This window comes from Capricornis sumatraensis, chromosome 18 (genome assembly GCF_032405125.1).
Source record: "Capricornis sumatraensis isolate serow.1 chromosome 18, serow.2, whole genome shotgun sequence".
Classification (NCBI taxonomy): Eukaryota; Metazoa; Chordata; class Mammalia; order Artiodactyla; family Bovidae; genus Capricornis; species Capricornis sumatraensis.
Window position 1 is genome coordinate 10,027,536 of NC_091086.1, and position 21,576 is coordinate 10,049,111.

Genomic DNA, 21,576 nt, shown 5'->3' on the forward strand with positions numbered 1-21,576 from the left:
CCCGACCCAGGGATCGAATGCATGTCTCCTGCATTGGCAGGAGGATTCTTTACCACTGAGCCACCAGGGAAGCCTATAAAAGTGGATGGATTTTTTATGTGTGTGTGTATGCATAGGATATCTCTGCAAAGTATTAGTTGCTCAGTCATGTCTGACTCTGTGACCCCACGGTCTGTCCATGGAATTCTCCAGGCAAGAATACTGGAGTGGGTTGCCATTCGCTTCTCCTGGGGATCATCCCGACCCAAGGATCAAACCGGGGTCTCCTGCATTGCAGGCAGATTCTTTATCATCTGAGCTAACAGAGAAGCCCTAAACTTCTAGGGTACAGGAAATTTGATGGGAGATGCTAAGCAAAAGCTTCTCCACAAGGGGTTAGGGGTGTGGGCAAATGCTTGGTGGTAGGGGCGAGCATAAGGACCATTACAGTATGAAGAGGAGAACCACTCCAGCATCAGCTCCTAGGGGAGAAGTGACAGTGGGGTGTGGATCATTCATTCCGAGGAAGACACTTGCCAGGTCTCCCTCCTTTCCCACTGAGGACCTAAACAGCAATGATATGCCCCTAATCCCTGTCCCATCTCTGTGATGATTTTGGTACTTTTCTTCCCATTGGCTCACTTTACCCTCACAGCCATCCTGGGTTGCAGTCAGGATGGGGGCTCTGCTCTACTATTTTACTGGGGAGAAATCTGAGGCAGAACAAACTGTGTTCTCAAGGTCACGTGGGCAACTCTGGTCCATATTTCTTATTTTAATTTGGGGCTGTGGCGGAAAGAAAGCAAACTTTGTTTGCTGTCAAATAGATGTGTTTTCAAATAGACCTAGACCTGATTCTTAGCTTTGCAGCTTCCTGGCTGGGCCACCTCGGACAACTTGCCTCACTTCTCTGAGCCTCAGTTGCCCCAGCTATGAAATGGTAGATAACAGGGCAATTGAGCTTCCCTGGTGGCTCCGTGGTAAAGAATCCGCCTGCCAATGCAGGAGACACAGGTTTGATTCCCTGGGTCAGGAAGATCCCCTGGAGAAGGAAATGGCAACCCACTCAGTATTCCTGCCTGGGAAATCCCACGGACAGAGGAGCCTGATGGGCTATAGTCCTTGGGGTTGCAAAGAGTCAGCCATGACGGAGCGACGGGGCAACAACAAGCAGGGCAGTTACGAGCGTGTGCTGGTGCTTACCCCAGAACTGGCATCCCAGAGGCCCTGGCTCTCTGATGTGAACGTGGCTCCTGCACGCAGGGTGTCTGGGCTTCCAGGGTGGCTCACTGTCACCCCTTTCCCTGCCCAGGTGCTGGCGGCCGAGGAGAACGTGGACTTCCGCATCCACGTGGAGAACCAGACGCGGGCTCGGGACGATGTGAGCCGTAAGCAGCTGCGGCTGTACCAGCTCTACAGCCGGACCAGCGGGAAGCACATCCAGGTCCTGGGCCGCAGGATCAGCGCCCGCGGCGAGGACGGGGACAAGTATGGTAGGTGTCGGCCCCTTCCTGCCCCACTGTGTGCGTCTTCCTGGTTGCTGAGACCTCCGGTTCAAATCCCAGCTCGCCCAGGTCCTGGCTGCGTGGTTTTGCACCCAGTGCTGAGTCTTTCTGGGCCTCAGTTTCCTCATCTGTGGAATGGGGGTGCAGAAGCTCATCCCTGAGAGCCTTGTTGGGAGTAGTAACTGAAGACCTGAGTAAAGCCTACTCTTGCTGGTCAATGCCCCATAGATATTAGCTGTCGTGGGTAATCGTGGCTTGCCTGGGGCTGGGGTCTAACAGGTTGCTGCTGCTCCCCAGGCGTCATTTCACCTGTCCACGGTTCAGATGCTTGGGTGGGAGCCTCTGGGGAATGTTTTTTGGAGGTTTGTGGTGGTGGTGGAAATTGGCCTGGTGCGAGCGTGTGTGAGAGTATACGTATTTGCACAGAGAGGCGTGTGCATGTGTGCTCTGTGGGCTGAAGTTTGCTCTCTTATGAAACACGGGTGCTCACACCACCTGGGGCTGCCCTTGGCCTGCCTTTGACCCTGGAACGACCCAGCTCCCCTGAGGTGTTCAGAAGCCGTCACCTGCCCCAGGCTGCCTCTGCAGGAGGCCGGAAGGAGTGCCGTACCCGACTCCCTTCGGTCCACAGGCCCCTAGCCCGCAGAGATCCTCAGCTGTGAGGGAGGCACCCAAGACTCCTCCCGCCCAGCCCCTGAGTGAGTGCCGACCGCGCCCTCACCGCTTCCTACCTTCCTGGGCCTGGGTTCTGGAAGGTGTCCCAGGTCCCAGCCACGGGCCCGGGGGCTGTGGGCAGCCGTGCCTGCCAGCCTGGGCCGTTCTGAGACGAAGCTCTGCCTGCCCGCCGGTCCCTGCCCATTGCAGTCAAGACGTGACAACAAGACAAACAATTCCTTGGATCTCTTTATCTTGGACGCCATTTATTCTCCCTGTGCCCCGGGGCAGGCCTGACCTCGTGGTGGGCCCGAGTGTGGCAGCTGCGCTGTCACTGGGGGCTGGGCCGGCCGGCCAGGCTGGGCCGGGCTGGGCTCCGGCTCCTCCAGGCCGGCTGCCCCCTCCCTCTCCTGCCCCAGCGCGCTACTGCCTCGTCTCCCTCCTCCCTCTTCCCCCTGCTCCCTTTCTCGGTCTGGCTGCTCCTCCTTTCATCTGGCATCCCTGTCTCTTGAGTCCACGCCCCTCCTCCTGGCTGCTCCTGTCCATCACTCTGCCTCCCCCATCCCCTCCATCTCAGGCTCTCTCCCTGCTTCCCTCCCTCTGACCAGGGTCCTCAGCCTCCTCCCCACCTCTCCCAGGCCCTCTGCTGGCCGCCTCTCTGCGGCCTCAGCTCTCTGCTTTCCCCCTTTGTGGACGCCTGGCTGTGCTGGGCAGACCCAGGTGCTGGTTTTCCCTGGGATCTGCCGTCCAGTTGCTGCCAGGGAAGGGGCAGCTGGCTGGCTGGGGCAGGAGGGAGGTGCCCTCCTGGGGAGTCCCCGGAGTTCCCTCTGGCCCCTCCAGGCTGGGAGAGTACAGGGGGGTCAGACTCTGGTCTGAGCCATCTGTCCAGGCTCTGAGGTCGGGGTCCGGAGCTCGGGAGGGAGAGGAGGTAGGCAATGGCCGGCCCCTCTCTTCAGAAGCCACTTGCCCTCTTGTTTCCTCTGCCTGAACCCGAGGCTCAGTGGTCTCTCCCGTGTGGCCTGAGCATCTCTGGGGCTCAGCGGTCTCCCTTCCGTGCATTGCAAGGGACGGACTCGCCTCGCCTCTTAAACATCCATGTGCACCCGAGTGGCTGAGAGGTTTTGTTGAGAGGCTCGTGCTGATGGGGAGGGTCTGGCCTGAACTCTGGGTGTCTGACAAGTAGCCTGGAGGTGTTGGGGGAACCACACCTGGCGTATACAGGGACTTGCCCATCCTGGCTTCTCCTCCAGCTCCACAAAGTCTGGATTTAATGATTCTCTGTCAAGGAACATGTTTATCACTCCTCCAGTCTCCCAGCACCCAGGGCAGCAAGGGGCCTTGCTGGCCGCTGAGACTGCTCCATTTAGATGCCGCATTAGTAACGCAGATGAGGGGCTGGGACCCCATCTGTGAGCCCTGAGAGAGGAAGTGAGACAATGGAGCCAATTGAGGCTTCCAATCTAGATAATCAATACAAATATTATTGGGAGGGTGATTTATGTGGCCAAGTCAAGCAGGAGGATGGGACTGCGTTAGCCTGTCCTGCCTGTGGGGGAGGGGTAGCCAGTGGTCCTCAGTCAGGCCAGGCGGCCCAGGATGTCATAGAACCTGCTCTCTCCTTCTCAGGGCTCCGTCCAGCTGAAAGAATGGTGTCTTCTGAGACTTGCATTCATACACAGTTAGAATACAGTCTGGGAATTCCAGCAAACACCAATTATAAACAGTCCCTATAAATGCCTGGAATCTGGGATCCCCGCAGACCCTCGGAATCTCAGATTGGAGTCTCTGAAACACTCAGAATCTCAGATTCGATGGCATCCTGAGGCTCTAGACCCCTTAGGCAGGTGCAAGACGCTGGCCTCCCTTTGCGTGGATGCCTGCCCCAGAGCTCTTAGGCTTTACCACAGTGAGCAGTCTTTGGTGAAATCCTCACAGATGAGCCGGGCTTCTACACCAGGCTGTTCTGCAGGAGGGTCTCCTCATGGCTCCCTGAAACTCTCCCAGAGCACCGGGGGCCCCAGGCGTGGCTGTTCCAGGAATGCGGGGCTTTCATAGCTTTGGGTTCCTCTCTGGAGGGAGAAGTCTGTGGGGTGGGGGCTAGCGGCATAGGTAGTGTGGTGGACGCCTGGCCGGCCAGGAACTGGGCAAGCGCCATCCTGCCCACCTGGGGTTATTGCATCAGTCTCTCCCCTTCCTGCCTTTGGTCCTGGTCCCCTCGGTCTGGCCAGTAGTCAGGAGACAGGACACCTGGGTTCTAGTGGCAGCTCTGTCACTGAGCAGCCTCCAGTGCCCGGGGCAAGCATGTCTGGCTGGCTGTAGGCTGAGTTCCTTCACTGGCCAAGCAAAGATGAGAAGGCGCCGCTGCCTCCGAGGTCGATGCCCTTAAGCTGGAATGTGGAGGCGTCAAGGCACCCTAGCTGCAGGAAGCAGGACTGCTGGGTGGTGGGACCTGAGACAACAGAGGAGACCCAGGGTCAGCTGAGCCAGCCTGCAGGGAAGGGTTAGGAGCTCCAGCATTGGTTATGGTGGTGTAGGAGCCACTCTGCTTTTACAAGGCTTGTGGTTGTCTACTTTCATTTGATAAAGGTGGCTTTTCCACCTGATTAAGAGAAAGCACCCCAAACGCCCAAGTTTTCTTTTTTAAAATTTGTTTTTAATTGGAGGTTAATTGCTTTACAACAGTGTGTTGGTATCTGCCATATATCACCACGAATCAACCGTAGGCTTTGCAGGAGGCCAGACTCCCAGGACGGACAGTACCCAGAGCAGCGCTGAGAAGGCCTCCGGAGGGCCTATGAAAGCCAGGGAGATGGTCTTCTGAGAGGGTGAGCATGTGGACTCTGGCATCGGAGGGAACTGGAATCTCAGCGCCAGCACTTAGGAGCTGGAGGCCTTAGGTGGGAGTTAGCCTTTCTGAGCCCATTTATTCTTTTGTAAAATGGGGTCGTTGAAATGAAAGGGTATCTTCTGCTCAAAGATGTTATGATTATTTAAGCCAGAATACTCAGCGCTGTTGTATGGGGGCAGGGGGATGCTGTTGCGGGCTTGGGTGAAGGCTTGCCTCCAGGGAACTGGTTCGTGGAGCTTCCAGAAGGGGTGCTGCCTCTCTCCCGTCAGTGGGCCCTGGCACATCTGCTGCAGATAGAAGAGGCTCCTGCAGCGCGGTTCCAAGCAGCCCCGGGGGCTGGCAATGCTCTGCTGGCCGTCTCAGGCCGGGGGCGGAAGCGTATTTGGACCCTTCTGTTGGGTGCGGTCTGGTCTCTTGGTTCACACCTGGGTTGCTCCCTCCCTCGGGGGGCAGTACAGCCGTGAGTGAGACTACCTGGTCTTAGCCTTCAACGAGCTCCCAGGCCAAAGCCCCTGCTCCTTCCTAGGGGCTGACTCTAAGAGTCTGGGCCTCTTGCTCTCTATGTCCCTTGGGCCCTTCCGGTGCCCTCCCTGCATTGCAGGGTGGCGGAGGACAGGGCATGGAGCTAGTATGCCGTGGACTGGCTCCAGCTTGGCATGGACCAGTGATGCCAGCTGCGTCACCGCTACCCAGGGTCACGGGGAGTCAGCCTGCTCAGCATGGGCTCTGCCCCACTGGGCAGCCTTCCTGAGTTCCCCTACTCCCCTCCAAGAATGTGAGCTCCTTGAAAGCAGTGACCTTTCTTCCTGTCCCTGTGTCTACTACATGGCCTGGCAGAAACCAGGCCCCCTTCAAAGGTTCCTGGATGAGTGACTGAAATAATTACAGGGCAGCACAGAGCCCAGTTAGGGGCTGACATGCGTGACTCACCTGGGAGAGCATGTGGGGTCTTGCAGGGCTTTTTCTGACTGGGTGATGGAAGTGGGAGGGGCCCTCTGGTCCCCGTTACCCTCCTCCTGATGCCTGCTACAGGGCTGGGCTTGAGCGAGGAGCCAGGTCCTTTGGGCTGGCTGGTGTGGGCAAGGCAGCAGGACCCCCTTCTCTCTGAGCCTGACACCTCATAGTCCATTCTCCTTACTTCCAAAACGTGAGCCTCGGTCACTCAGTCAAAGGTGGTCATGTCGTTTAGGATGAAATCCATACCCTCAGCTGGAAGGCCTGACCTGGCTCCTCCCTGACCACAGGCCCCATCACCCCAGTCCTTGCTGGCTCCGCTCCAGCCCCAGCTTCCTGCCGCCCCTCGCTTGTGCCACGCGTGTCTGCAGTTCAGGCCTTTGCTGGGCCCTCCTCCTGGGGCTGCCCTTCTTCCAGATGTTCCCGTGGCGTTTGCTCCCTCACTCCATTCATCCAGTCGCCGCCTTATCGGAGGATTCCTGTCTGTGTCCTCGCGTGCGTGTGTTTCGCTTCCCAGCACTTACTGCTGCGTGTGGCTCTGCTGCGTGTGCAGTTATTCGCTCTCCGTGTCGCCTGCTCCAGTGCACACTCTGAGGCCAGGCGGCCTCTGTCTACTGTCCCCACTGTATCCCCTTGCACAATGAAGCTGTTAGTCGCTCCGTTTTGTCAGATTCTTTGCAACCCCGTGGACTGTAGCCCGCCAGGCTCCTCTGTCCCTGGGATTCTCCAGGCAAGAATACTGGAGTGGGTTGCCGTTTCCTTCTCCAGGGGACCTTCCTGACCCAGGAATGGAAGCCACGTCTCCCGCATTGCAGGCGGATTCTTTACCACAGAGCCACCTGGGAAGCATCCGCCTTGCACACAGCCAGCCGCAAACCAGTGTGCAATACATGTTTGAGCCTGTGAGTGCATGGGTGACCCGTGAGCACCAGGAGTGTGGATGAGACCACTCCTCTTGGGCAAGCGCCCGGCACAAAGTAGGTACTTGGGGAATCGGTGCTCCCTGCATTCTCCCGTCCTGTCCTCCCTTCCAGCCAGCCTGCATCTTGCAGCCGGGATACCCCGAGCAACAGAGCCAGCTTTTCCGAGATGTTCCCAGCTGGAAGGAGCATTAATATATCCATCTAATACCCCTGCCCTCTGAGCTTGTGTCCCACGACTTCTGTCCTCAGTGAGGAGTGGCCACCCACACCTTGGTGACTCTGCAGCTCACATGAAAGCTGCAGCTAGGATTAAATATAGCTCCTGATCGATCCTATTGATTCTCTCCCTCTTCCTTTCTGGCAAACCCACATGGCCTGTGAGCCTCCTTGGGTGACTTCACGAGAGGGGGAGCCATGGTCACCTTTGGAGAAAAGCCGTAACATGTGTGTGTGTGTGTGTGTGTGTGTGTGAATAGTGATGCTGAAACCTCTCCAGAGAGGAATCCTTCCTCTCGCCCCCGCTTCTTCCCCTTCCCCTCGATCTGGTTCAGAGGGGAGGAAGGGGGTACTGGTTCAGTGTGACCTCCCAGCGCCTTCTGTGGCAAGGATGTTTCCTCGCTGGAGGGTGATTCCTGGACAGGGGCCCGTGGCACCTGCCCTGGCACTGCGGCAGCCAGCCGGCGGCGGGTCACCCTGTGCAGGCCCGGGGGCGCTGCTCTGCCCAGCCTCTCTTCGGCTCCCTGCTCCCTGCTTGCTTTCTCGGGCCTTGGAGGTTTGACTCTGAAACTTGTGGGAGAGGGGGGAAGGAAACCAAGTCTCCTGCTTGGTTTTCTCCAGTCCCATTTTTCTGGGTCTCCTGTGCCCCTCTGTGTATGTCTCTCTGGATCTCTGCTGTCTTTCCCTGCTGTTTCCAACCCTTCCAACCAAAAGGCTTCCAAGAGAGGTCCTAGATCGCCCGCAGGGAAGCCCAGCTGGGAAATCCCACTGGAATCAATCAATCCATCCACCCACCAAAGTCACTTCTCATCTCTGCCGTCACCAGGCTGCCTGGTGTCTGTCCTGCTCTGCCTGAGTCAGACTAGCTCTGGAGTTACTCTGTGTGTGTTCAAATCCTGGTCCTACTGAGTGACTTTGACAAGTAACCTCTGGAGCGCTGTTCAGAGCCTCAGTTTCTTCATCAGTAAAATGGGCATGATAGTTCCTACCTCATAAGGTTGTTGTGAGGATCTAATGAGACTTTCCATATTCAGACTCTAAGCACAGCGCCTGACAGATGGTAAATGCTCAAATAAGTATAAGCTTTTTAAAACCATCATTGTTACTCCATGCATTTCAACAAAACTGGGAGAAAAAGACAGCTTATTATTATTATTTTTTTAATCGAAAGGGCTTTCTCTCCAGTTTCCTCCACTTTATCTTTTTCCTTTTCTGCTTTCCTGTCTGGATGCTGGAGAAGGGATTGGGCTCTTCAAGCTCCTGGCCTGCTGGGCTCCTGCTCTGAGCCGAGACTGGCTCTGTGGCCTCCCCTGCAGGAGAGATCCCTCACTCGCTCGGCTCCTGGTGCATACAGCCTCTCCTGGTCAGAACGAGGTCAGAAGCCATTTGCTGCCTCTCTGGCTGTGGTTTGAACCCAGACTTGGGTGCTCCTATGGGCCATCTCCCAGAATCAGCTAGAAGCTGTCTTCCTCAGGGTGACTGCTGGTACCCTTCCCTGCCTCGAGGTCATTTGGAAATGGAGCTGGGGAGGGATGGGCCCTAACCTTTGGCTCTTTGGACATCTCCACCCACAGACTTCTGCCCCAAGAAGGTGAAGTCAAAGGCAGAGACCCTCCTTGTTCATTCACTAACTTCCCCAGGAAAGGGACTGGCATGGAGGAAAAGTTTGACCTAAAGGGGAGACAGGCTAAGACCCAGACTTCTAGGTTAGCCTGCCTGGGTTTTAACTCCATCATTGTGTGACCTTGGGGCTCCATTTTCTCCCCGGTAAAATGGGGTAATAAAAAAAAATCGTTCTAATCTCCTGGGATTGTCATAAGGATTGAGATAATGTGTATAGGTAATGTGTATAACGTGTGTAGAACGGTGACCCACATGTGATAGGCTCCAAATAAATGTAAGTTACTGATGCTTCCCAGAGGAGCAGTTCTGAAAGGAAATCATCGAATCCTGGCCCAGAGAGGAACAGGACGTTCGCCCTTCGTCAGAGTATCTGATAGTAACTCTGAGGCTGGGGGTGGGCAAGTGGGGGAGCTCAGAGTTCTAGTGAGGGGCAGGAGTGACGCTGTTGGGGAGCAGAGCTGCCAGAGGCATTGATCGTGGGATCAGACATTGACTTTGAACTCCTACTCTGCTTTTACCAGCTGTATGCCCTTGGGCAAATCCCTTTACCTCCCTGAATCTTGTTCGCTTTAACTTTTAAATGGCATTATGCACACTTGGGGCTTCTCTGGGGCCCAGATGGTAAAGAATCTGCCTGCACTGCACGGGACCTGAGATGTCGCCACCCTCCCAGTCCAGCTCCTGCCATCCCCTGCTCCATTCTCCTCCGAGCGCTCCTACAAGTGGCCTCCTCTTATTTGCTACCTTTTCTGGGTCTGTCTCTGTCCACCAGAAGGTAAGCTCCATGAGGGCAGGCCCTTACCTGTCTCATCCACTACTGTGGTTTCCAGCACCTAGCCCACACTTGGCTTACGGTAAATGACCAATAAGTAAACTTTAGTAAGTATATAAAGGGCTTGACGAGGTAAGTATGAATAGTGTGTGAGAGTGTTAGTCGCTCAGTCACGTCTGGCTTTTTGTGAGCCCATGGACTCCTCTCTGAGGAGGTGACATCTGAGTTGAGATGTCCGTCTAGGAGGTGCGGAGCTGCTGTGGGAAACTCTGGGCAAAGCGATCGCCAGGCGGAGGAAGAGTGTGAAGGCCCTGAGGTGGGAGTGCGCTGGGTGAGTCAGAGCAGGAAAAGCAAGGAGGCTTGTGTGGCTGGAGGGCTGTGAGCGAGGGTGGGAGATGGGGGCGGACGGCAGTCCCCTTGAAGAGTCTGGATTGTTAGTGAGGTGGCACGGTGGTGAAGAATCTGCCTGGCAATGCAAGAGACACAGGTTTGACCCCTGGGTCGGGAAGATCCCCTGGAGGAGGAAATAGCAATCCACTCTAGTATTCTTGCCTGGAAAATCCCATGGAGAGAGGAGCCTGGTGGGCTGCAGTGAACTGAGCATGCATGCATGGAGGTCCATAGGAGGCTTTAGCAGGGGAAAGGCACAGTTCATGTTACATTTTGTAAGGATCACCTGGCTGATCTGTAGAGGAGAGACCGCTGGGGGCAAGCGTAGCAGAGAGTGGAGGAGGGGATGCCAGGGTGGTGAGCAGCAAGATGATATCACTGATGCCTCCTGCCTGGCCTGGGACAGACCTGAGAATCAAACCGAGTGGAGATGAGGTTTCTGGCTCCTGAGAGGTGTGTCTTGGGGGCTTAGGTCTTGGGTCATGAGACGGGGAAGCGTGATGCTGAGGACCAGGCAGGCTCTGGGGCAAACCTGGTCTGGGTGGGTGGAGTCTCTCTTTCTCTTTTTCTGAGAACTGCTGCTGCTATTACTCCCCAAAGACTTTACATAATCTTGGCCCGGCTCCCTCCTCATTATGTCATGTGCTGAGTAGAGTCTAGGTCACTCCGTGGCTTGCTGCGGTTGGGGAAGAACAGACTTCTGGCTCCCCAGGGCGCAGCGGCTGGTGCAGACCGTCCCCTTGCTGGGGTGGGGGCTGCTGGGCTGGTGGGGGTGGGGTGCCACCCAGCCTCAGCCCCAGGCCTCTGGACGGCTCAGGCACAGCCCAGGGCTTCCTCAGATGGGTTGTGGCTAATGAGAGGCGGGGGCTGTGTTTTGAGCCAAGTCTCCCTGGAGCTGGGGGCCCTCCTCTGGGACCCAGGCCCCAACAGGAAGAGAGCCAGCCAGACTGGATGTCAGCCTGCCCCCACACCCCCAACCTGGGAAGGGTTGCTTCTCTGAACCTCAGTTTCCTACACTGTAAAAAGGGGATGAAGGTACCTAACCTCCCGGGGATGTGTGACTTTGGCAGGCTCACAGGGGAGTCGGATCCAGCGTGCAGTAGGAGGTGTTCTGAAGACGGGCCCAGGCTGGTGCTGGGAGAGGACAGACAGAGTCGTCTTCCTCTCAGACGTGCTTGGGGCTGCCTGGCCTCAGCCCTGTGGCCTCACCCGCTTTTTATGATTTCCCATCCCTACCCCTTTCCAATCCCAGAGACAATCAGAACAGTCAGGCCCCGATCCCACTGCATAGGTAAGGAAACTAGGGGCTCAGATAGGGTGTGTGACTTACTCCAGGTTACCCCTCCCGGATGGCAAGGCTCTGTAAATCCCCGCCTAAGGCATTTTCTGATGCACTCACAGTGTGGGGTACCCGAGACCCTGGAGGATGCTGAGAAAGTTCAGGACAGAAGGCCTGCCTTGGGGAAGCAAGTTTTGCTTCCCCTCTGCCCTTTTATACATACCAGATTTCTTTTCCACTACTCTTTTTTTTTTTTTTTGGTAAATGGGTTTACTTTGCAGTTATCAGGAAACTTAAGGAACAGTTACTGAGTTTCTCCTACCCAGCCTCTGAGAACAGCATCATTTTATATGACCCTCACATTGGCTGTTAACAGATGAGGGATGACCACCCCCATTTTACAGATGAAGAAACTGAGGCCCAGGGTCATATACTGGCAAGTGGAGCCAGGGAGTCATATCCATACATGTGCATTTCAAAGCTCTCACCTTTCCCCTTACACATGCTGCCTTTGTCAGAAGCTCCTGTAGGTTGGGGACTCTCCTGACCCCTAACAACCCCCATCCCATGTGGGGCCTGAGTTTGTGAGGAGATGCTGAAAGCAAGTCTCAGAAGTGCTGTGATGTTTGACCCTTGGTTCTCAGGGACTAAGCCAACAAGAGAGTTACGGGGAGTTTGGATTTAGGGAAGCAGGGAGCATGAAGGGCTTATAACCCCCTATCTCAGTGTTCACTAATATTCTCAACTCAGTGTTTACTAGGGATGGGGGAAGGTAGAGAGAAGAATGTGCCCCCACCTTTGTTCCTAGAATTACTAAATTCTTGTTAGATCTTTAAATTTTATGTAAATTCTTCTTTTTTCCTTGGAAAGGTGGGTATCACATTTTAATTAGTAGTGGTGTCAAAGGAGGGCTAGATTAATTATTGGAAATCCTGAGTTCCAGATGGTTTTAATTTTCACAGCAGGGCACCAGGGCATATATTTTAAAATTTTTTTATTAAAATCATACCTCTTGTATTTTAGGGGCACTGAGGTACACTGTTTGTGGCTCCAAGGATGCTGTATTTAGAACTATGATTTTGTTATGGAGAAGCAAGTCCCTTGTCACTGAAATTAAAATTTTGTGGGTGAGGGAGGGGCAGGTGTTGGGAAGCAAAGGGTCAGGGGAGGGAGGGTGAGAATGGGGGGTCAGAGGCAAAGAAGGGGGATGGAGGTGGTGGGGAAGTCCAGGCACTGGGATTCAGATTCAGAGAGGGCATGTGACCTGCCAAAGTCACACAGCATCCTACTGGGGAGAAAATGTGAAGTGGCCAAGGGACAGGGAGGGGTCTTACAGTGTGCCTAATCAAGAGAGAGTCACCCTCCGGCCACTAGATGTTCTTGTTCAGTCAGGCCTTGGGGGATCAGCTCTGGCTACCCCATCCCGGATCATCTGGACACCCCATGTTTTTGTGGAGTATGGGGGTTTAACGTGAGGTCTCCCATTCCAGACCAGAGGGTACTGGGCTCTGATTGGGACTTCTGGGCTCCTAAGAGTTAGTTATCCTTTAGCCTTGGTGGCCTTTTCTTTTTTCCTATCCACACTGTGTGGCATGTGACATGTGGGATCTTAGTTCCCCAACCAGGGATTAAACCCATGGCCCCCTGCATTGGAAGCATGGAGTGTTAAGCACTGAACCGCTAGGGAAGTCCCCAAGTCTTGATGGCCTTGATTGAGGAAAGTGAAATATTATATTGATAGCCTCCTTTCCCCGGGGCCTTGAATTACCGTTTCCAGACGTTTCCCCATTTCAAGTGGCTGGGGCACTCGCTCTCTCATATCCCCATCAGGCAGGGGACACCCAGATGTTTGCCCTGGAGGAAGGGGCTTCTGACCTAAATTTTGGAGGAAGTGGCTTAGCATTCCACAAGGCAAGACGCGTGTGCATTTACTGTGTGTGTGTGTGTGTGTGTGTGTGCCCATTGTGCATGCCTGTGTGAGCTCATAGGCATCTGAATGTCTGACCCCTCAGTCCAGAGACTGCTGCTTCTTCGGGGCTCTTTGTGTGGTTGTGTGTCCTGCTTTGGGGAAGGGAATTGAGGGGCAGGGGAAGGTGAGTGAGGAGGGCAGGAGAAGTCACACTGGTCTGTGGTCACCAGACGTGATCTGGGTCCCCAGTGGAGTCCAGAGAGTCCGGGAGTTGGGAACAGGTGTCAGAGAGCTTTTCTCCCTGCCTGAGGGGCACATGCTCCGGAGAGACTGTCGGAAGCACCCCCCCCCCATACTTGATTCTGGGGGCAGTGGGAGGTCCAAGGGCAAGGTCAGGGTCAGGGATCATGTTGCTGAGTCTTCAGGCCGGCCACTGCCCCTGGTAAAAAAATGTGTCTTGTTCTTCTGCCTTTCGAAGCCCAGCTCCTAGTGGAGACAGATACCTTCGGTAGTCAAGTCCGGATCAAGGGCAAGGAGACGGAGTTCTACCTGTGTATGAACCGGAAAGGCAAGCTTGTGGGGAAGGTAAGTGGTGGTCTGGGACTTGGGTGGGTCCCTCAGCAGCCCAGGGGGGGCTGGAGCAGTGCCTCCTGGGTCCCATCAGCCCTAAATGGGAAAGAGGTCCTGTGAATGTGTGTGTGTGTGTGAGAGAGAGACTCCCATTGTGAGATCTCTTCATCACCCCCACTTCTCTGTCCCCTCACCTGCAGCCTGCCATTCTGTGGCTGTGACTTTGGGGAGTACGTGGGGCCCCAATCTCTCCTAGTGGACATGGAACTCTGGCTTGCTTAGCAGTGGGAGAACCTCCAGGGGGTCTGAGGCTCCCAGTCTGAATGTACCTGACGTCTGGCAGCAGGGAACCAGCGGGCCACGGCCTGGGGCTGCAGCGTTGTTTTAATAATCACAGGGGGTTTATGACTCCCCACAGCCACACCTCTGGAACCCAGCAGCCTCTTCGGCCTTGTGATTCTAGCATTTCAGGAAGGTTTTATTACTTTGCAACAGGCATGTAACAAATTAGGGCGGGGGTAGGATATGGGTGGGGTGGACCCACGTGTCAGGGGTTCTGAGCCTCCACTGATGCTGCTGCTGCCCCTTTCGGCCTGGGTGTCCTTGTTTGTGAAGTTCACACACTTGCTTCCTTCGGATGCTCCTGTGGGAGGTGTTACAGGCCGTAGCTCTATAGTGTATTCATGCTCCATGTTCCCTTCTCTCTGCAGGGACCCTACTCACCCTCTGTCCAACTTGTATAATGAGGGGGTGGCTTCTGCTGGCCAGTTGGAGTGGAGGGTAGAGGGTAGACCCAGATTCCAAAGAGGACGGCTTCTTCTCCTTGAGGCAAGGCCCTCTGTGACGACCTGCATTTATTACACCTTGTTAGGGTGGGGGGAAGGAAGCATGACTTCAGTTTCTGTTTAAGCTATGGCTTTGACTCCCCGAATCCCCCAATTCTTATCCCTCTTCCCCCCTCCCCTCCATATCCTGGGGAGAGGATGACAGGCCAGAGACCTGAGCCAGGAGAGTGTCTCTGATTATTTGTTAATAACAAGGGTACCAATAGCCTCTGTTAATTGAGCACCTACTTTCTGCCAGGCACTAAACAAAAAATGCTTCAAAATAATCCCATAAGGTGGCTCGGGGAAGAACAGACTTCCACCATTCCCATTTCATAGATGAAAAACCTGAGGCTTGGCCGTGCTCGGGCACTCTTCCCAGGTCACGGGCTAGAGCTTGGCGGGCTTCAAAGCCCAGTTTAGAAGGCAAGGATTCCAGCTGGAGCTTCTCAAAGAGCAACAGAATGGTACTCCGTAGCGCACCCCGGGATGCCTAGGAGTGGTTTTAATTAGTGATTCACTTTCCGCGGACTCACTCACCGCGTCCGTCGCGGCCGGCCGGCCAGCGAGGGGTCCGGGGCAGGGGCGGCGGGCGGGCCGGGCGCCGGGTGCCCTGGCCTGGCTGTGCGTTTCCTGCGGCGGCGCGGCCAGCCCCGCGTCGGGCGCTTTGTTCTCCTGCCCGCCTGGGCCGCCTCCCAGGCCCAGCCTGCTTGCAGTTGTGGGCTCGCCTTTCTCCCCTCACCCCCCGTTTTTTTTTTCCTGTTTAAAGGAGGGGCCGCACCGCAGCCCGCCGTGCCCAGTGCCCGCGTGCCCCTCCCTCCCCGTCTGCGTGGTTCCCGGCATCTTGACCCCAGGAGGGCCGTCCTGGGGTCAAAAGAACAGCCCCGTCCCCTCGGGCCGCTCCCCGCCGCCCGCCCGCCCGCCGGCTGGCCGCTGAGTCACCGCTTCCACAGGAGCCGGCTCCGATTTCCTGCCCCCTCGCCCTCTCTCCCGTCATTAATATTGGGGACGGTTCAGCTGGCGGCGAGGCCGCCCCGCGCTCCGCTCCCCTCCCGCCTTGCTACAGGCGAGGGCCCCTCCACCTTGCAGCAGGGTCCCCGCCCCACCCCCGTTTCCCCTCCAGGCTCCCGGGCTGGCCACCCCTCCACCTGTCCCCACTCGGCCGGGCAGGTCCCCCTCTTGGCCCCTACCCAGCCCAGCGCCCACTCTCTGGGTCCTGCAGTTGGGAGCTCCGGGTCCTTAGGGGGCAGTTCTGTCACAGGTCGGCAGCCGATCAGACCCCGACCTGGGGTTACTCCTGATGGCTGGTCTGTGTCTGGTTCTGCCCTCGTACCTTCTCCAGAAGAGTGTTCCTCCGCTACCTCAGGCTCCACCTCCAGGCCTTTCCCCTCTGCCCCCCCCTCAGCTTTCTAAAGCTCGCCCCTCCTCTCCACCCGCAGCTCAGCCAGAACCAGTCCTCAGGCCCTCACCTTCTACCCGAGAACGGCTACCCTCCTTGGGGAGAGCCTGCCCGCCCTCGTGTTCCTGTGTCCCAGACACTCGGCGCTGCCAGCCTCCACTCCTTGGACGCGGCCTTCAGGCTGTGTGCACACGGCTCCCTCTGCCAGGACAGCCTTTCCCTCCGCCATCCACCCTGAGTCTTGGCTCCTCCTTTCATGATCTCTGACTTCCCTGACCGTCCAGTCAGCACACCCACCCTGGAGCCCAGGCTACTCGCACAGCCCTCTCTCTGCAGTCTGCTCACCTGGGTTGGCACCGGCTGTTTTCCTTCTTGCATTCCCCACAGGCTAGTGGCTCTGAGGGCCAATTCTGGATCCGTCCATCATGCTTCTTATACCTGCTCAAAGGATACCAAAGAAATAGAAATGTGGTGCTTACCTTTTGAGAATTGCCTCAACCTACAGCCAGAGTTAGCCACATGAGACCTGGGAATCTTAAGTGCTCTGACCTCACTGAGCCTCAGTGTCCTCACCTGTAAAATGGGAAGATAATCCTGCCAGTGAATAGGCACTTTCTTGTTAAACATGAGCTACATTCCCCTTGAAAGTCAGGTTCTTCACCTGTGGGAACTCTTGACCTCAGTTCAGGCCCTGGCTCCTTTGGCTCAACAGGATAGCTTGCTTGGATGGCCTTGACCCTGGGTATCAATCTTCTATGTATCTGGCCACAGCCGGACACATCACTGAACCCCCAAGAGGGCCTCTGCCGATGCTCCAGACCCTTGGCCTTGCTTCTCTCGCGCATCATACTGATCACATGCCAGAGCTCTTCTCCCAAGCCCCTGAGAGAGAAGCCCTCTTCTCCTTGCCACCTCTCTGGACCCCACCTCCACCTGACCCAGGAGATAGTACTTCCTTCCATTCCATAAAAGAGTTGTTAAATGTCAAGCACTATGTGCTAAGCAGTTGTTTCCCATCTCTGGAGATTCAACCCAGGTGGATTTTTCTCATCTGTCTCCTCCTGTGTGATCAGTGGATCATTGGCAACATAGGGCCCTAGACCCATTCAGAGCAGGGGGTCCCTTGTCCAGTGTGTGTTTGTGAAGTCTGCTTTGGTTGAATGTGACTGAAACCTAATTCAAAATGCCTTTAAGCAAAAGTCTTTTTTTTTGCCTAGGTAACTAAAAACATCCAGGGGGTAGTTCTGATTTCAAGGAAGACTGGATCTAGGGGCCAAGTGATGTCATCAGGATTCAGTCATCAGATCAAACAGAAGGAATAGGACTCCAGTTTGGAAAGAAGGAGGTTGGAGGTGGTAGAATTCCAGAGATGATCAAATTCTACTAAATCAAGGTTCTGGGACGGGCTGTCGTTACTCTCTAAATATTGGTGATCTGCCTTGCCTGAACCAATTGAGTCAGCATTTTGGGGGGTGAGGCCCATGCACATGTGCTTTTTAAAAATCTCTGCAGGCCATAAGCAGGGTCATAGAGGTGGTGAGGAGAAAGGCAAGGGTCAGGCCCCAGGGCGGCCTGCCGTGGACTTCTTATCCACTGAGTCTGAGTTCAGGTGGGAACTCGTGACCGTTATAGGCTCTGTGGCTCCTCCCAAGGGCTCCTGACCTCTGGGGTGTCAGAACCTCAGCCTGAAGCCCAGATCCTCAACCCAGGCAAGAGCGTATGTGCCAGGCACCGTGCTGGCCCTTGAACCTCCAAGTCACTGCTTCATGAGTATGGTAGCTCTGTGGTCCTGGGGGACCTGAGGTGTTTTGATGGGCAGCACCCACTCTTCCATACCCTTTCTCCCCACGGGCCTGTCTGGGATTAGACAGCAGAGAAGTGAGCTGTAGTGGCAAGTGCAGGTTCAAATCCTGGCTTTGCCACTTAACAGCTCCGTGACCTTGGGAAAGCCATTTTTGTGTCTTTAAATTGTTTCCTTCCACCAGGTAGAGTCTCCCTTGGCAAATTAAGAGAATTAAATGAGACAGTGGATGTGGAAATATCTGGGCTCTAGTTGGCAATCAGTAAATGCTGAATGAATGAGTAAATGGATGAGTAGGGACACCACGGTGGGCAGGCTGAGGGCTTGGGCCCTCACTGTTCTCAGCACATCCCCCAGGAGGGGCCTCTCACAGCTCACAACTGTCTCTGGGACATTAGTAAGGGATCCAGGAGGCAGAGTCCATTTTCTTTTGGAGGAAGACCAATTAATGTGTCACCCTCACCATCTGTGTCCCAGCAGAACTCTCATCCATTTAACCACAAATTCTCTGGGTGCCCCTGTCTTGGGCTAAGACCTATGTCGAAGCCATGAGAGCAAGCGAGAAGCAGTCCTGACCTCCTGAAGCTCCTGGGCTGATGAGGAGCAGGCAGATACAGAACTACTCTGTTGGGCAGGCAGGAGAAGGAGTGGGTGTGGAGGGGATTCAGAAGATGGAGTATGTGAGTTGAATAAAGCATACTGCTAAATGGGAGAAAGGAATGGCAACTCACTTCAGTATTCTTGCCTGGAAAATCCCATGAACAGAGCAGCCTGGTGGGCTACAGTCCATGGGGTCGCAAAGAGTTGGACACAGCTGAGCAACGAACACACACAATGCTCAAATGGAGTCTTGAAGGAAGAGGAGGAAATACTCAGGGAGCTAGATGGCAGTCAGGGAAGGCTTCCTGGAGGAGGTGGTTACTGAACTGACTCCTGAAGGTTGAAAGTAGTTTTCCAGGCAGATATTCTAAGATGGGGAACCAGCCATGGTATAGCCTTTATTCAGTTTTCTCTGACTGTTCCATCAAAACCAGTCAAGGGACCTGGACTCAGGTTGGATAGGCAGCTTCCAGAATTATCCATGGGGAGCCCAGAGCCCACTCCTTTTTATCTCCCTTGCACATATGCCCCAGCTTCCCTCACATTAGGCCCTCTCTGCTCACTCAACCCATAATGCCTCTGGGTCCTGTGTGTTTCTCCCAGGCCCACCCCCTGTATACTCTGCAGGCTCCTCGAAAGATCTCTCCTCCAGAGAATGTTTTCTTACCCTGCCTGTCCCTTTCTGCAAAGTTCAGCACTTTGTCTGCAGGGCCCAAGCTTGCCCTCTGCTCAAAGGTGAACGTTCCTGGAAGCTCCAGCCCGTTTTCCACTTCAAACAAAAGGCTGGAACTTGCACCTCAGTCTCCACACACAGCCAGACCGCTGGGCTTCCAACTTGGCTGGGCACCCGTCTGTAACGAGGAGTGGGCCCGGCCTAAATTTGGAGATGTTAGTCGGAAACTCGAGTGCTGCTAATTCAGGCCTTCCAACTTTGTGTGTTTCCCACTCTTCCACGCCGAGCAATTCGGCTTTTTCAAGGAGGAGATTCAAAGCCCGCTTTCCACCACCTTTTGTTCAGATCCAAGGAGGGAGGTCAGACCTTCGGAACCACCTGCTCTTCCGAAATAATGTGAAAACTTCCTACTGTGTGCCTGGCTCACTTATAAGCATCATTCCTCATAACATCTCTGTGACTCAGGAGTCATCTTCCGTGTTTGGTCCAGGCAAGGAATCCAAAGTTTAAAGAATGAAATTAACTAGCCTGAGGTCACATAAGGAAGTGTGAGTTGATTCAATGTCTGACTGAGAGTCTAGTGCTCCTTGCCTGGCATAGTCTCCCAGGGAGTTCACCTGGGACCCTAAAATCTTAGAACCATGGGTATAGGCTTTGAAGTTTGGTCATGCCAAAGCCCTTATTTTTAGAGGCTTCCACCCCCCTCTTCACAACAAACATTAAGATGTACCACATTAAATGTAATTTATGTTTAACTCTGTAACAGTAGAGTTGAATGGCAGTTGAGTAGGCAGTTAACTTGGTCCCCAGTTTAGTGCACATGAGTTGGGACTTCTTTCTGTTGCATGTGATAGAACACAGTCTCAACTGTTTTAAAGGAAATGAGATATTATTGGCCCACTTAACAGTGAGGTAACTTGAGCTTCAGATATAGCTGGGTAGGTCCAGAAACTGAAAGATGTGAGGAGGACTTGGTTTTTTCATTCTCTTCCTCTTGGCTTTCTTCCTCCAAGCTGACCTTGTTGTCAGGCAGCGTTTCCTCTCATGGGGGTACAGAGGCTGCCTTTGCTTCAGCTTTACCTATTTCTAAGTTTAAACTGGCCTATGTTTGGGGGGATTATTTATAACAGGATCTTGAGGACTGCTGATTGGATGACTCAGGCCACGTGCTGTGCTCTGCACCAATCACAGGAAATAATATTTTGATTGGTCATATCTGAATCTTTTGTTCTAGTAGAGCTGAGGCGGAAGCCCCTGGCTCCATCATGGGAGTGGAAAAGAAAGGGGTCCCTGAATGGTAATGGGAGGCTGGTACCTAACCGGTGAGCAGGGAAGGATGCAGGGGCCGCCAGGTCAAGTCCACTCTAGGGATCCAGGGAGTGAAACTGCTGAGGCCGAAGCTTGGGGTCAGGCCCTTTCTACTTTGCCATCTCAAGCCTTGGCCCTTGCCCCCGACGTCTCTGCACAGCTCTGCCCCTCGCACCTTCCTCTCTCACCTCCTCCTTCTCTCTCTTCCTGCAGCCTGATGGCACCAGCAAGGAGTGTGTGTTCATTGAGAAGGTCCTGGAAAACAACTACACAGCCCTGATGTCAGCGAAGTACTCCGGCTGGTACGTGGGCTTCACCAAGAAGGGGCGGCCGCGGAAGGGCCCCAAGACCCGCGAGAACCAGCAGGATGTGCACTTCATGAAGCGCTACCCCAAGGGACAGGCCGAACTGCAGAAGCCCTTCAAGTACACCACCGTGACCAAGCGGTCCCGGCGGATCCGCCCCACGCACCCCGGCTAGGCGGGCCCCGCCGTGCCCCCCCAGGCCGCCCCAGCCCACACTCACACTCACGGAGAACTGCAATCAGAGGAATATTTTTACATGAAAAATAAGGAAGAATTTCTATTTTTGTACATTGTGTTTAAGAGAAGACAAAAACTGAACCAAAATTCTTGGGGGAGGGGAGCGATAAGGATTTTATTACTGACTTGAAACCCGCTATGACAAAAGGCTCACGCCAAGGGACTTTGTCAATGCACAGGTGCTGTGTCTCTCTAGGAACAGACAACTCGAAACTCGTCCCCAGAGGAGGACTTGAATGAGGAAAACGACACTCTGAGAAACCAAAGTCCTTTTTCCCAAAGGTTCTTAAAGGAAAAAAAAAAAAAAAAAGACAGAAAAAAAAAGCAAAAACACAAAAAGAGAAAAACAAAGAGAAAGTAGTGTTTCCCCCCACCCAGCCAACTCCCCCTCTTTCCCAATCCCCTGTCCCTGCCCCAGAGTCCAACAAAAATCGCTGTCTGGTTTGCAGTCATTTATTTATTGTCCGCTGCAAGCTGCCCTGAGACACCGCGCAGGGAAGGCGTGCCCCTCAGAATTCTCGGCGCCTCGACTTTCGACGACAGACGGCCTCGTCCAATCACGGTGACCCTGCATTACTCACAGTTCTGGAGGATGCTGCTATCGACCTTCCGTGACTCACGTGACCTAGTACACCAATGAATAAGGGAATATTTTAAAACCAGCTATATTATATATATTATATATATATAAGCTATTTATTTCACCTCTCTGTATATTGCAGTTTCATGAACCAAGTATTACTGCCTCAACAATTAAAAACAATTGACAAATTATTTAAAAAAATCAAGAGGCGAGTGGTGGCCGGG

General features: G+C 54.5%; 1 protein-coding gene across 1 annotated transcript; it reads left to right on the plus strand.

Moving 5' to 3' along the window:
- Nucleotides 1-1,123: 1,123 nt before the first annotated feature.
- Nucleotides 1,124-20,707, plus strand: FGF18 (fibroblast growth factor 18). The gene is made up of 3 exons (XM_068990797.1): nucleotides 1,124-1,472; nucleotides 13,531-13,637; nucleotides 20,441-20,707. Exons 1-3 carry the CDS (start codon nucleotides 1,124-1,126, stop codon nucleotides 20,705-20,707), a joined length of 723 nt encoding a protein of 240 aa, XP_068846898.1.
- Nucleotides 20,708-21,576: the final 869 nt, after the last annotated feature.

Excerpts from the sequence above, each read along its gene's own strand:
- FGF18 (XM_068990797.1), top strand. The coding sequence starts at position 1,124 with ATGACGGAGCGACGGGGCAACAACAAGCAGGGCAGTTACGAGCGTGTG. Across the intron at positions 1,473-13,530 it reads CGAGGACGGGGACAAGTATG|CCCAGCTCCTAGTGGAGACA; the intron begins GTAGGTGTCGGC and ends TGCCTTTCGAAG. Across the intron at positions 13,638-20,440 it reads AAGGCAAGCTTGTGGGGAAG|CCTGATGGCACCAGCAAGGA; the intron begins GTAAGTGGTGGT and ends CTCTTCCTGCAG.